Genomic DNA, 14102 nt, shown 5'->3' on the forward strand with positions numbered 1-14102 from the left:
CACACACACACACACACACACACACACACACACACACACACACACGCATATAATCTGAGGTAACAATGGGATTGGCTGCAGGGTATCCTGACTAAAGGGAAGTCCAAGTCCTCCAATATATCTTTTCCTTAAACACACACACACACTTTTCTATTTCAAATACACCCATTATCTATAATGTTGCCCCTTCATATACCACACACACACACACACACACACACACACACACACACACACACACACACACACACACACACACACACACACACACACACACACACACACACACACACACACACACACACACACACACACAGCTTGCATTCTGACAAACTCCCATTCCCATGCTTTCATCCTCGCCAAGCTACTCCAGGCTGCACTCCAACATTGTGACTCTTCATTAAGGCAGTGTTTCTCAAAGCGGGGTATAAAAATGGTAGTATATTTTTTTCACTATAATTCCATCCATAAATAACACAATGACAGAGTGTACGACTATTTTCAGCAATGGTCCCAACCCATTTTCAGACGAAAAAATTTTGTCAAACGGGAAACCCTGGGACAAAATCTTATTTCCCCGGAAATGTACATCACATCAGCGGGGATGACTAGTCCCTGATAAACTGGGATGGACAGGCATATAGATAAATAGCTAGTTACAGCACATCTACCACTTGATGTAAAGATAATAGGGACTGACAGCATGACATGGCAGGAAGAATGGGGAGCACTGTGATAATAATAATGGCAGAGCATGTAATTCAGCCCAGTGAGAGCAAATTAGGATAAGAACAGTTAGGGAACAGTGAGTAATGAGCGCTATGACAGACACTGTTTGTCATAGCGCCAACAATGGTTGGTCTGGGGGACCACTCATCAGCTGCATACAGTTATTGAATTTAGCAAAATGAATATATAAGAATATGTCTATTTTGTATAATATATTATCAGAGTGGACTGTGCCCCTGGCTTTATTTATTTATGAAGTGTACCCTGGCTGCTGTCAGACTGATTGTTTTCTTGTGGGGCAGGAGTAAGAGAGAAGGTTTGGTTAGTTGGCATTCCCTCAATGTTACTGCTGTGTCTGAGAGAGACAAAGCTTCAACTCATTAACTGAGCTTTATATATTTTAAACACAGAGCAATAGCAAACAAACAACTGGAGAACACAGGTATTATCTGGGTGAACTACTTCCAGTCTTGTTGTACGGTAGCACAGACCTGACCACACGTTGACAGCTTCATTCTCATACAGTTAATAAATGTATCATAATATGTTGCTCAAACCTCAAGTTCACAACTTGAAGTTTCATTGTGAAATAAATCATGAAAAATGGAGCATTTCCCAGTGAGCAATCTAGTGCAAATCTCTGCTTAAATAGTTTCATTCTTCCACACCTGCTAATTCTGCAGAAAATCCTGCTGAAAACAAACAAGCTTAAATCAATTAATACAATGATCATGCAATGCTGCAGCAGTGAAACAAAGCCCTCATTTATACTGAGGCAATGGTAATGTAATATACTTTGAGTGTAAACTCTGGCATGTCCTAATGAGGTATTTCCCTTGTGCACATTTGCTTTAACAAACTAAACATATTATATATCTAATATGACAAGCAGTGTTTTTATTTTCTAAGATGCACAGAGCAAGTTTAAGCAGAGATTCTGTCCAGCTCTCTCAGTTGGTTAAGAAAGGTTGCAAGAGATTGCGGATTAAAACTCTATTACATAACAGGCTTGTGTTTTGCTCATTATCTACAAAGGGGCTCACTTTATCAAAAGAACAGCAAAATCATGATCATCATTAAAAATACATCTGCGGCGGGCCTTACAAATAAACTTGCCCCCCTTTTTGGGGTCAGCACTGTCCTGAGGTAGTTTGAGATCTAAGGGCATTTGACAAAAATGCTAATGAATTGAAATAAATGCAGCCAACTTCATCTCTAATTAAAATTACCTCTGCTGCGATCTAATGGTTGCTGACATAGTTCTTAGCACATTTTACAGTCACTTACTTCGATATGCTTTAGTCAATGTGACGAGAAAGTAACAAAAGTAAAAGCTGGTCTCTTCAGGCTTGGATGAATTATTTCTGAAACATTGTTGTTTGCTATTGTTCTTGTCATTTACCAAATTGGCTTCACACATGTGTACAAGAATTTCAAGTTCAACCAAAGTAGAACAATGAATAGAGTAGTTGAATACACAATTGCACATACCTGTTAACAGAATGCTTTGAAGTTGCTCTCCGAATGACAGACACATTTCTGAAAATACACACCTTTCATTGTTTCATCAACACAAAAGGAGGCTCTTTTCCCCTCACAGCTCTCGTGCCTTGCTGCGTGTATCTCCCCCCTGGTCCACACTAACACCCTCCGTACATCATTTGTGCACGCCCACATTTGCATGCCATGCTCAAAACGAGCAAGCATTCACTAATACATACACAAGAATGAGCGTGTGTGTGTGCACAAAGTCTTGTGCTTGAGGCTCACCCTATTGTTGTGGATTTGAAAATGTATAGTACTAATCCAATTAGTGAGCAGCACGTTAATTATTACACCGTGCAAGTGAATGAAAGAATGTAGGATGAGAGGGATGATGTGATTATATCGCCACACACTTTCATTTTGTCCATTCCTATTTGAGATTACAAACTTTAACACTTTCTTACATTAACAGTGTGCAACAAACTATTGTGTGATTTTTTTTTTAACATTACGAGAGATACACCTATCTACATATTATTTGAAGAACTAAATTAAAATTATTTTTTCATACTGGCCAAAATTACAATTCACAAACTGCCTTTAATGTGAGTCTTTCACCAAACACTGGCATCAAGAGGTTTCTGTCAAAAGTGTGACAGCAGCTCATTTAGAGCAGTCATTATGTCAACAAGCTGACTAATTGTTGTCACATATTTATATGTTGTTGTCTACCAACATCAGTCACCATAAGTAAAAAAATCCCTGAAAGGCACAAAGGTACATTTTGTTCTCTAGAAATTCAGTTTTTGCACATATTGTTTATTGCGTATTATTGCATCAAGGATATACGTGCGAACACAGACACAAATCTTACATTCTACAAAAAAAAAAAAAAATTGCTGCATTTCCACTTTATTATCCAATAGTTCAAAGATGTTCAGATGAATGTACAGGAGCTGAAGTATACCTGACAGTATAATTAATATAGAGTGTGATATTTATCGTAACAACTGTGACTAAATATCATGAGTCAAAGTCTCTCATGCCTTTTGTCCTGTGGCTGTGTCCTCGGTCTGAGCGCCACCTGCTGCTGCTGGCGCTGGTTGGACGTCCGGCTGTTCTGGACAAAGCTCCTTAGTGGGATCCATCACAGCAGGTTCAGGCAGCTGATTACACTTGAGCTGAGCCTTAAACTCCTCCATCTCTCTCTGCTCCACCTCCCTTCTTCTGCTCAGCAGGTACATGTCCGTAGATTGCCTTCTCTTTGACTTCACATCCCAGAGCATAACCACACAGTCTGGGCAGGATGTGTAGAGGAAAGATCCTTTGAGCTCAAAGCGATTCCCCACATCAAAGGTGAAATTGCTATGTAGCACTGAAATGTTGTAATGCAGGTGCTGGCACTGATCACCAAAGCGGTTGACTTGCGTATAAGAGATGGTGGAGTCTCCACTCGAGTTGGTCATGTACATAGTGATGCTGTCTCTTAGTCGTAGGGCGTCCATAGATTGCAGGTTGTTAAGACTTCCTGCAACTAACGCCCATTTACCTTCAATTTGAGGAGGATCTTTCAATGGATGGACCAGTTCTTCACAGACCAAAGGAACTGAATGACTCGCAGACATTAAGCACAGGAGAGTGACAGCAAATACAGCAAACATGTCTCTGTATGTTGAGGTTTTCTGTGTTAATGTTGTGTCTTTACTCTTCCACTAGTGTGGATGGGTTCGTCTGTCTGGTTTTATAGGATAACTAACATGAAGAAAGTCCACTATTGCAACACAGAACAGGTCCATGATTGCTTATCTCACTACAATTTTCAATGTTGTGCAATGAAGGAAAGTTTATTTGGGAGTTCTCTCCTTCCTCAGTTGTTTTTGTGGGTTATTTACTTAGATATTTTTAAAAGGAACAGTGTTTTAATTGAATGATATCAATGTGGTAACTTACAACCTGGCTACAACTTAGCTTAAAGGTTTATAGATATTAAAGGGATAGTTCAGTTTTTTGAGGTGGGATTGTATAAGGTACAAATGGCCACTACGTATAATATCTGCAGTAGAAAGGTCTCTGATGTGTACAGGTTAAAGACACGTGGCAGCCATTGACTTCAAGATTTTACACTGAACATGCTCAGAGCCATCTTTAGACTGCACTCACTCAATGAACAGGGTTCCCTTTAAAAGCATTCAAGGATAGTTTTTTCTTCCTTGTGTTAAAGAAAACAGAAGATAAGCATGGATGAAGACTTTGGGGACGAATTCATTAAAGATCTGTGCATAAACATTTAAAACACTTTATTAAGAACTGAAAAAATATTGATGAGCGTGAATGTGTAAACACTTTTGTGTAAACATTTACTGCAAATAGAAGACTGTGCCAGAGGGAGATCTACATGACCTATATATCTGCATGCTGTCATGTTGTACTTTGTAAGATAAAATACACAATTGTTTATTTTTGATTACATATTTTAACATTCTTTGGTAATTATGTACATGTGTAATTATTGTGGAAGAGATTTTATATAGCTTGTTTAATAATTGTTGCAAGCAATATTACATCGATGGGTGAGTGTGGGAGTCAAAACAGCCCTGTTTTTGAGAGAAATGTTTTGAGAGGAACTGCAATAAAATGTTTTCCCAAAATGCTGTAACTTATATAGTATATGAATTACACATGTTCTACACATTGTAGCCCTTAGTCTTATTTTTTATTACAAATATTATTTTATTTTATTGTTATGGCTACTCTAGCATTCAAAAAAGGTCAAAAAACATCAGAGTAGTTTGTGAGGAGCATGTGGAGATGTTTCAGTTTCAACCAAAAGGTTTGAATTTATTTACATAAACAAAAATATTCTCCGGGTTGACTTCAAACAAATAAAAAACTTAATTTAGCGGTAGATACAGTAAACCCCTCACTTGCCTCACTCCTTCAATACAAAAAACAGACCTAAAGAAAACAGGAGGAGGGACCTGAGGAGCAAAAAATATAAATTATATAGTTAATCTACAGTGTATATATCCTAAATAGTTATCATTATCCTTAGCATTTCCAAATAAATAATACAAAGAATGAATAGGCTCCAACATTTATGATATTGTATTATATCATTTATATGGGAATCAAATATTGCCATGGCTTATCATTTTGATTTACAAAATAAAAGTTACTGCTTCAGATGCTTGTCAGGGGTTTATAGTTATTATTTCTTTTTTATATTCACAGAATACTGACACCACCAGAGAGCAGTGTCACTTTTCCACCTGTGGATTCTGTGATTTTGAAATAAGCACTTTGACTCATGTTTGCTTGGATGTTTATTTGTTTTTGTTACGTAACTTCACATTGCATGAAGAAATTCCATGAACTATTTGGGTGATTTTCCTTTTGTAGGTGAAACGTGAAAGCCAATAAAATGTTATTGTTCAAAGAGCCAACTTTATAAAAAGGCAACAAATCAGCATCACTCTGTCAAAGCTGCATCATCAGTTCATTAAATATTTCTTTAGCTGCTCAAGTATAAAACATGCATGATTCTAAGCCTTGAGTCTGACAACCGTATCTCATCACTATGTTGTAATCAAACTTGTATTATGTCAGGATACACTCTTGAAAGCGAAATTTTGCGAAATTTTTGCAGAAATTGTGAATAATGCTCTGTTTTCCTTGATGACCCTGGTGAAAAAATAATGTACTAAGTGTACTAAAATTTAGCATACTTTTGTGTACTTCAAGCCACACTAAACATAATTATATTTCAAGTGTGTTTATGATTAGTTGACTTGAAGAGTGCTAAATTGGAACAACTAATTTTGTGTTAAGTATATTTAAATTGTAATTAAATTGTAGAAAAGCTCAACTTAAAGTGTATTTAGTGTACTTTTGTGTGCTAAAGTGGAACAACTTAAAGTATATTTAGTGCACTTCAAGTACATGACTTTTATGTACTAATACATGCCTAATTAGTTAAATTAAAGTGTACTTTGTTTGTATTATAAGTACATTAAAAATTAGATGTTAGTGTATTAAAATATATACTTAATTATACTTTTGGTATACTACTTTCTACCTTCATGCAAATGTGTTACAAGTATACTAAAGGCTGAAAGACTTGTGGGACTACTTCCAGGTAAAAAAACATACTTAAATGTATTTAAACCACATCTAAATTATAATAATACATTGCAAATAATACAGAAACTTGTACTATCTCTAAATGTATAAACATTTACATATGGCTTTTAAACATTTTCAAAGGAAAACTTTAATAACACATTTTCAAATATTGCTTCTTTCGTACATAGGAAATAGAAAATAGAAATAGGTTTATTTCGGGCAGCAGACCTAAACATTACAAATAAACCTTTAAGGACAATTCCAGGTGAATTCAACTTGGGGGTGTATGTTCCTATCATTTTGGGTCTAAAAGAAGGAATGTGAAGATTTTCAGCTTAATCGCTCCTGTTTTGCGGTAGCTGCGTCTGTCCCCGCATCGCTACGGCAGCAATGAATGGGAGTGGATGCAAGTTCCGCTGGTTAGCCTGTTTACATCCCTCAAAGCCGCATTTTTTTCCACAGACAGCGTCAGATGGCGACTCAAACATGTACCGAGAAGTTTATTTACTTCAAGCAAGCCGACATTCTTGTAAAACTAGATCTAATTCAAAGTCTTGTGCGAGACCCTGCTGCCGTGCTCGGTGCATTCAGGCGCAGTCGGAGCTACCTTTTGTGTCATAAACACAGGAATATCGACTCTTTACTTGCTTCAAGTGTACATTTTTTTCAACAGACAGCATCAGGTGGTGACTCAAACATGCGCCGATACGTTTTTTTTACTTGAAGCAAGTCAAGAGTCGATATTCCTGTGTTTATGACACAAACGGTAGCTTTCTGACTACCCCTGAATGCACCGAGCACGGCAACAGGGTCTCGCGTGAGACTTTGAATTTAGATCTAGTTTTACAAGCATGTCGGCTTGCTTGAAGTAAAGAAACTTCTCAGTGCATGTTTGAGTCGCCATCTGACGCTGTCTGTGGAAAAAAATTGCGGCTTTGAGGGCTGTAAACAGCCTAAGCAGCGGAACTTCAATCCACTCCCATTCATTGCTGCCGTAGCGATGCGGGGACAGACGCAGCTACCGCAAAACAGGAGACGTTAAACTGAAAATCTTCACATTCCTTCTTTTAGACTTAAAATGATACACCCTCAAGTTGAATTTGCCTGGAATTGTCCTTTAAAGAAGGATAAGCAAAACACATGTACATACACAGTGTAACACAATTCTTACCCAGGTAAGTAGGAACATAAAAAAAAAAAAAAATTGCAGCTATGTTTGAAAGTTCAAGTCACCTCTTTTTTCAGTCACTCCCAGTATGAAATGTTCAGTCCACTGAGGAAGTGAAGAGGATCTATCCTACCGCATGGTTGAATGTGTTGGATATGTGTATGTGTGTGTGTGTGTAATGAAGTGATGAAAGGATCCAGGTTCTTGATTCTTTGCGGGCACCATATCTCTAGTTGTCCTCCAGGCTGTGGTTCGCCATCAAACGTCTCGATCCAGGCTCCAACATCCGGGTAGGTCCAAGGTTCAAAGGATCCAACAGGAAAACCTGACCTATGATGAGTAATGTCAGAACATTCTCTTAATTCTCTCAACTCTCAATCATGAAATACAATATATAAATCATGTTAAATCCACTCAATTCACAGAGAATATTTCTAACTGAATAAACATTGTAATATGACACCACACCCAATAATATCATAGCAACATTCTCAAAATATCAGAGATTAAGTTATTAAAATAACTTCTCCACATCAATAATATAAAAATAACGTCTTCACATAGTAATAAGCATGCAAATATAACATTAATACCAGTAAGAAGACGTACAGTGTGCACCTTCTGCCATGTCTTAGCATAAAATAGTGACTCGGCGTGCTAAAAACGCAGATACTGTGCTAAATCATCAGATTTTACAGTTCAGTGTGCAACAAATTCTCAAAACGTCTCATATTGCACCTTCAAAATGAAGCTAGTGCTAGCTTTAACGCTAGTGATTCACACGAGTGGGTAAGGTCTCTGGTATTAGCACTGATTAGCACTGGCGGTTAGCATTTAGCATGGAAAAAACGATTTCTCACCGATGCGTTTTCTTCTTGGTGGAGATGTCGGGTCCCTCTAGCTTCACTCTCACAGGTCCAGGGCGTCACCGGAGTTATCCCGTAGTTTTTAATCACTTTTATCAACTTTTACTAGTGTCTCCTCTTCACAAGCTAAGTCAAAGCCCTTCGTCTCTGGCTAAGTGTCGTGCTCGATGCGGGGCTGCTCGCTCTCCTGACAACGGCTCCGGAGGAAGTGAACCTTGTTCTGAGCAGGTCAAGGGGCGGGAGCTTCTTCCCGATTGGCTGACAGCTCATCTCTCTAATCTCCAGCCAATCTCTTTCAAAATAAACGTATAAAAAAATATTTTATCACTGTTCAATTTCTTTCTATAGGTAAGTATCTGTTTTTAATTATTAACATAACTTAGTATTTATTAATTAACTTTTTAAATATGAATTCAGCTGTTTTAATATGCAATCAACTAATTTTTAATACAGACTTTTAACCTTGGTTACAACAGACATTATAACATTAAAACAATGTGCTTAAAGGGATATTTCAACATTTTGGCAGATTTGCCCATTAATCCCTAGTCTTAGGGATAGGGTTCGTTACTTTTACTGTAATTGACGGTAACCTACAAGCTGTTTTTAGATCGGCGGGGCAGAGACATGAGCTGCTCAGCTACCGCTACGGAGACTATCAAACACACAATCCAACAACTCTACAACGCTCTTGTGGATGATTGTTAAGTGTTAATTAAGTGTATTGTTTCATGTGATTTCATGCGTGTAAGGTTGTAGCCTATCTTTTTTTTTTTTTTGCCAAACACACAGCACAAAATTTAATAAACGGGTTTAGGTGCATAGGCTAATACCACTTTCCAAAATGTCCTGAAGTAGGCTACAAGCATAAATAACTTCACTTTATAATTAAACTCAAATGTAACTTAAAATACACTCAAACTTAATATTACAGTGTTGATATTAAAATGTATACTTTCAAAATATGTTATCATTGTATTTTACAATGACAATTTTAGCATACATTTTAAAATATATCAAAAGTATGTGTGAAAACAAATTTCAAATAAGTACACTTTAGAAATTACACATAAATTTCACTTCAAGTATATTTTAGTTTAATATATTTCTATAAAGTGTAATATAGTATAATTATTTTCAAGTGTGTTAAAAGTGTTAGCGTGAAAGTGTGATGTTAGTGTAATTTTTATATATTTATATAAAGTACAATTTGTATAATTACATTTTAAATATACTACTCAAAATACGAATATACTTGAAATACAATAAAGTACACTTTTTTTTCACCAGGGGAAAGCTGCATAACAATGTTATTGAGTTGATACTGTAGGTTTGGTAGAAATAGAAATACAAGTCTATTAAAATATTTCCAAACCCAATTAAACATCTGCTAATGTTGTATTCATTCAAAGATATGGCACACTTTAAGGGATTTCTGTGATTTCAAAATCAAAACTTGTCAAAAAAAAAGGTTCATGATGTATTTAACTGTTGCAGCAAACCAGGTTCAAACTTGTGGTCTGGGCCAGCATAAATCTTTTATTCACACACACACACACACACACACACACACACACACACACACACACACACACACACACACACACACACACACACACACACACACACACACATCTGACACCACAATATGTTTCTTCAGATGATGATTTTTTTATTGGGTTCCAATCTGCTGAACAATATTAGGGAACAGCACAATTCAGCATTGGCACAAAGCACTCATTGTCGGTGCTCTTATGTCATCAGAGTGTCCTAAGCTTCTTGACCCGTTGTTTCCTCCTCCCCTCTGACGGCCTTTTCTGGACAAAGCTCCTTCTTGGGATCCATCACAACAGGTGGAAGCATGTTCATACACTTTGCCTGAGCAGTGAACTCCTCCATCTCCTTCTCCTCCACCTCCCTCCTCCTGCTGAACAGGTACATACGCAGCGTCTCCTTTGAACCGTCATCGAAGCGCATCACCATACAGTCTGGGCAGGATGTTTGGAGGAAGGTCACGGTGATGTTGATCAGCTGATCAAAGCTGAAGCCGCTGCCTTCTAGTGTGATGTTGGATTGCAGATGTTGACAGCTGTCGTTAATATTGAAGCTGCGTCTGAAGGAGGTTATTGGGGTTTCACTGGCAAAGTGAACGCTGGCACTCTCTCTAGTCTTGAATTTCTCCAGATGTGCCTGTTCTCTCATAGCACCTGCAACTAACGCCCAGCTTCCTGCCAAATGACGAGGATCCAGTTGATCCAGGGGCCGAGCCACATCTTCACAGGCCAGAGGAGCTGAATGGCTCACAGACACCCAACAGAGGAGAGCGATGGCACACGCAGCAAACATGTCTCTGTATTATAAAATGCTATCAGTTGCCTGTTGTACAATCTACAAGTAATATTTATATAAACTCTCAGTCATGAGGTAGTGTCTGGCTGAAGTTAGACTCGTAAAGAAGCCTGTCTGATTTTATAGTTGTTTTAGGAACCTCCAGTTTCATAATACCGTCAGTGCCAAAGAGCATAGTCCCATGTTCCACATGTGGATTTAGTGATTGTGAAATGAGTGCTGTGAATGGTTAATATTAGCACTGTTTAACTCTCTCTTTAGCTAAAACATTACCCAGATTTACCCAGGGCTGAGAATGACAGAGTAAAACAAAGCACTTTTAATCAGTTGCCATGGAGTCAAAGTCAGACCCACACATTTTTAGACATCAGTTACTCTTACATATCTTGTAACATTACAGTGATGTGTCAACACACAATATGGATATAAAACTGATGTGGTAGTAGTAGTAGCAATTTATTATGTGTCAGATCATGTACAATATCTACTGTATGTATCCTGAAACTTATCAACTATTTAAACTTTGGCAATTTTGTGTCCGTGTAGAAGCTTTTATATTGCAACATCACAAGCTGACATGGACAAATTTATTTCAAGGCCTTGGAAGTTATGTCTACACAAACATGTTAAAAAAGTCTCATCATTCATTTCGTTAATTGCATTCGCTGCATAGGTCCAGTGCTGTATCCAGTGAAATTTGAACCCCATCTTAAAGGCGGTCTTGTAAAAATGAACTTAGTTCTACTCAAACCTTGCAGGTGTAATAATTTCAAAATCATAACCGCTTTCATAAAGCACAATTTATTAAAATGATTCTCTGTTTATTTTAGTCTTTCTTTTCCTCTGTTTTCTCCTGAGTTTGAGCTGCTGGATCACTGGTGGCCTCCTCTGGGCAAAGCTCCTTGGTGGGATCCATCACAGGAGGTGGAGGCATGTTCAGACACTCCACCTGAGCCCTGAACTCATCCATCTCCTGCTGCTCCAGCTGTCTTCTCCTGCTGAACAGGTAAAAATGCTGCCGCTTCCCTGATTCAACATCAAAGCTCAACAGTATGCAGTCATGGCAGGACGTGTGGATGAAGGTTGTGTTGACTCTGCCGTTGTCGAAGGTGAAGCTGCTGCCTTCCAGGGAGATGTTGTAAGATGTATAGTGGCAATTGCTGTCTGAATGCAGGCTGCGTCTGAAGGAGATGTTGGTTGTATTGGTGTTGGAGAAACTAGCGGTGGCACTGTCTCTTTGTCTAAAACGATCAATGAGAGTTGGGTCACTCAGACTTCCTCCAATTAAAGCCCGTCTGCCCTCCAAACCATTAAGGTCCAGTTGATCCAAGGGCCGGAGCAGATCTTCACAGGCCAGAGGAGCTGATTGGCTCAACGACACCAAGCAGAGGAGAGCGATGACCCACACAGAAAACATGACTCTGTGTATGATAAAATCATAACCAGTTGTGTATTGTATTGTTTTCTGGCTGTTGCTGTCTTGTAGTGGCATTATGTGGCTGATTTTGGAGGTTTATATACAAGTAGTTGTTTCAGAATCCTTCGGCTTCACAATACTGGATTTACCAGAGGGCAGAGTCCCTGTTTTTCCTGCCTGTGGTTTTTGTGATTGCGAAATTAATGTGTGTTTTGAGTAATGGGACCTCTCATTATTTACTCTGTAGGTTCACTTGTTGGCTCTTATACCTGAGGTTACTGTGGATTTTACTTCTCTGAGTTGGACTGCAGTCCTGAAAATATTAATATTTGGACTGGAATACTGGTACTTAAATACATCTTTGAATAACTGCAGCTCTGATCTATAAAAATCAGCCAACAGTGCTGTAGTTAAAGTTAATTAGTCTGCTAAGATGCCGACTAACTGTAACTTTGGCTGATTTCATAGATCAGCGCTTAAGATACAGTACAGTATAGCCTACAAATAATTGTGATTTAAGTGTCATTTATGAATAACATGCTATGGCTTTGAGCAATCTGCACTTAATTGGTTTTATAGCTATCTATCAAACAGGACACAAACAGTATTTTTTAACGGCAGCTACTCAGAAACCAAAACCACGACATGTGGAGTACCTCAAGGGAGCTGCCTTGGTCCTTTATTATTCAGTATTTTCACAAATGATTTACCGTATGTATTAGAGAAGGCTAACACAGTTATGTATGCGGATGACGCAACCATATATACATCAGCATCTACTAATAATGTATTAGAAACTATTATGAATAAGGAACTAGAAAGTGTGGCTGAATGGGTTAAAGAAAACAAGCTGGTCCTGAACATATCTAAAACCAAGTGCATGATTGTAGGCTCAAATCATAATATTGATAGAAATCCTGTATTAAATATTAAAATCAAAGATATCACTATAGACCAGGTACATGAGACCAAATTGCTGGGAGTGACAGTTGACAACAAATTATCATGGAAAAAACACATTAATAATATGATTGCAAAGATGGGTAGAGGTATATCAATTCTAGGAAGACATGCAACTTTTATAAATATAAACATCTTGAAAACAGCAATCCAATCGATAATATTATCACATCTCGACTATTGCCCAGCAGTTTGGTCAAATGCCACTGGAGACATGTTAAATAAACTACAATGTATACAGAATAGAGCTGCCCGCACAATACTTATGTGTGACTACAGGACAAGGATAATTTCTATGCACAAGAAACTTAACTGGTTACTGGTCAAAGACAGACTATTGTACTCACTGTTTGTTGTTATTAGAAATATATCTGTCCTAAAAACACCTGTTATCTTGTTTAAAAACCTCGCTTTTAGTGCAGAGAGTCATAAATATATCACCAGACATGCAGCTGTAGGAAACTTTACATTACCTAAAGCAAGATCTAATGCCATCAAGCGTACGGTGTTGTATAGAGGTATGAAAGAATGGAATTCACTGCCGAAAAATATCAAACTCACCACGAACACAAAGAAATTCAAAATATTAATAAAACAGCATTTATCAAAGTAAGACAACATGGTATATTTATATATGGAGTATATTTCGATGGATATAGGATATGTGTTATTATAATGTATATTCGGTAGAATGAATGTATATACAAGTATGATGTGTGATGTGTAATGATGTATACATATATGATATGTAGAAATGTGGGTAATCGGATTAGTATGTGAACAATTAATATAACGAAGAATGAATGAAGCACAGTTAAGAAATGTAAACACTTATTCTGTTTTTGTTTTGTTAGGTTAAGCATATCGCTCACTTGTTTTTTTTGTTTTAAATTTTTATAATGTTTATGTTTTGTGTTTTCAACTGTATATTTGATACTGTTGGACCCCAGGAAGAATAGCTGTGGCGTTGCTGCAGCTAATGGGGATCTTAATAAACAAACAAATA

At 37.6% G+C, this 14102-nt stretch overlaps 3 protein-coding genes across 3 annotated transcripts in view; all 3 read right to left on the reverse strand.

Annotated features, from left to right (window-relative positions):
- Positions 1 to 2364, reverse strand: part of LOC146991580 (uncharacterized) — a 45541-nt gene extending 43177 nt beyond the window's left edge. Inside the window, exon 1 of the mRNA XM_085774839.1 lies at positions 2221 to 2364. The gene's annotated coding sequence lies outside the window, so the exon portion shown is untranslated. The remainder of the gene's footprint in view (positions 1 to 2220) is intronic.
- A 648-nt stretch (positions 2365 to 3012) lies between these two features.
- LOC146991582 (uncharacterized) lies at positions 3013 to 3930 on the reverse strand. Its single transcript, XM_085774852.1, has one exon. The coding sequence runs from the start codon at positions 3873 to 3875 to the stop codon at positions 3255 to 3257; it is 621 nt and encodes a 206-aa protein (XP_085630978.1). The 5' UTR covers positions 3876 to 3930; the 3' UTR covers positions 3013 to 3254.
- Positions 3931 to 10019: 6089 nt separating this feature from the next.
- LOC146991583 (uncharacterized) lies at positions 10020 to 12614 on the reverse strand. Its single transcript, XM_085775426.1, has one exon. It carries the CDS (start codon positions 12209 to 12211, stop codon positions 11546 to 11548), a length of 666 nt encoding a protein of 221 aa, XP_085631552.1. The 5' UTR covers positions 12212 to 12614; the 3' UTR covers positions 10020 to 11545.
- Positions 12615 to 14102: the final 1488 nt, after the last annotated feature.

Source organism: Trachurus japonicus, chromosome 1 (genome assembly GCF_045865225.1).
Source record: "Trachurus japonicus isolate A0001 chromosome 1, Traja_1.0".
Classification (NCBI taxonomy): domain Eukaryota; kingdom Metazoa; phylum Chordata; class Actinopteri; order Carangiformes; family Carangidae; genus Trachurus; species Trachurus japonicus.

What these genes read in the sequence shown, in the direction of transcription:
- LOC146991582 (XM_085774852.1), bottom strand. Translation starts at nt 3,875, where the DNA reads ATGTTTGCTGTATTTGCTGTCACTCTCCTGTGCTTAATGTCTGCGAGT.
- LOC146991583 (XM_085775426.1), bottom strand. Translation starts at nt 12,211, where the DNA reads ATGCCACTACAAGACAGCAACAGCCAGAAAACAATACAATACACAACT.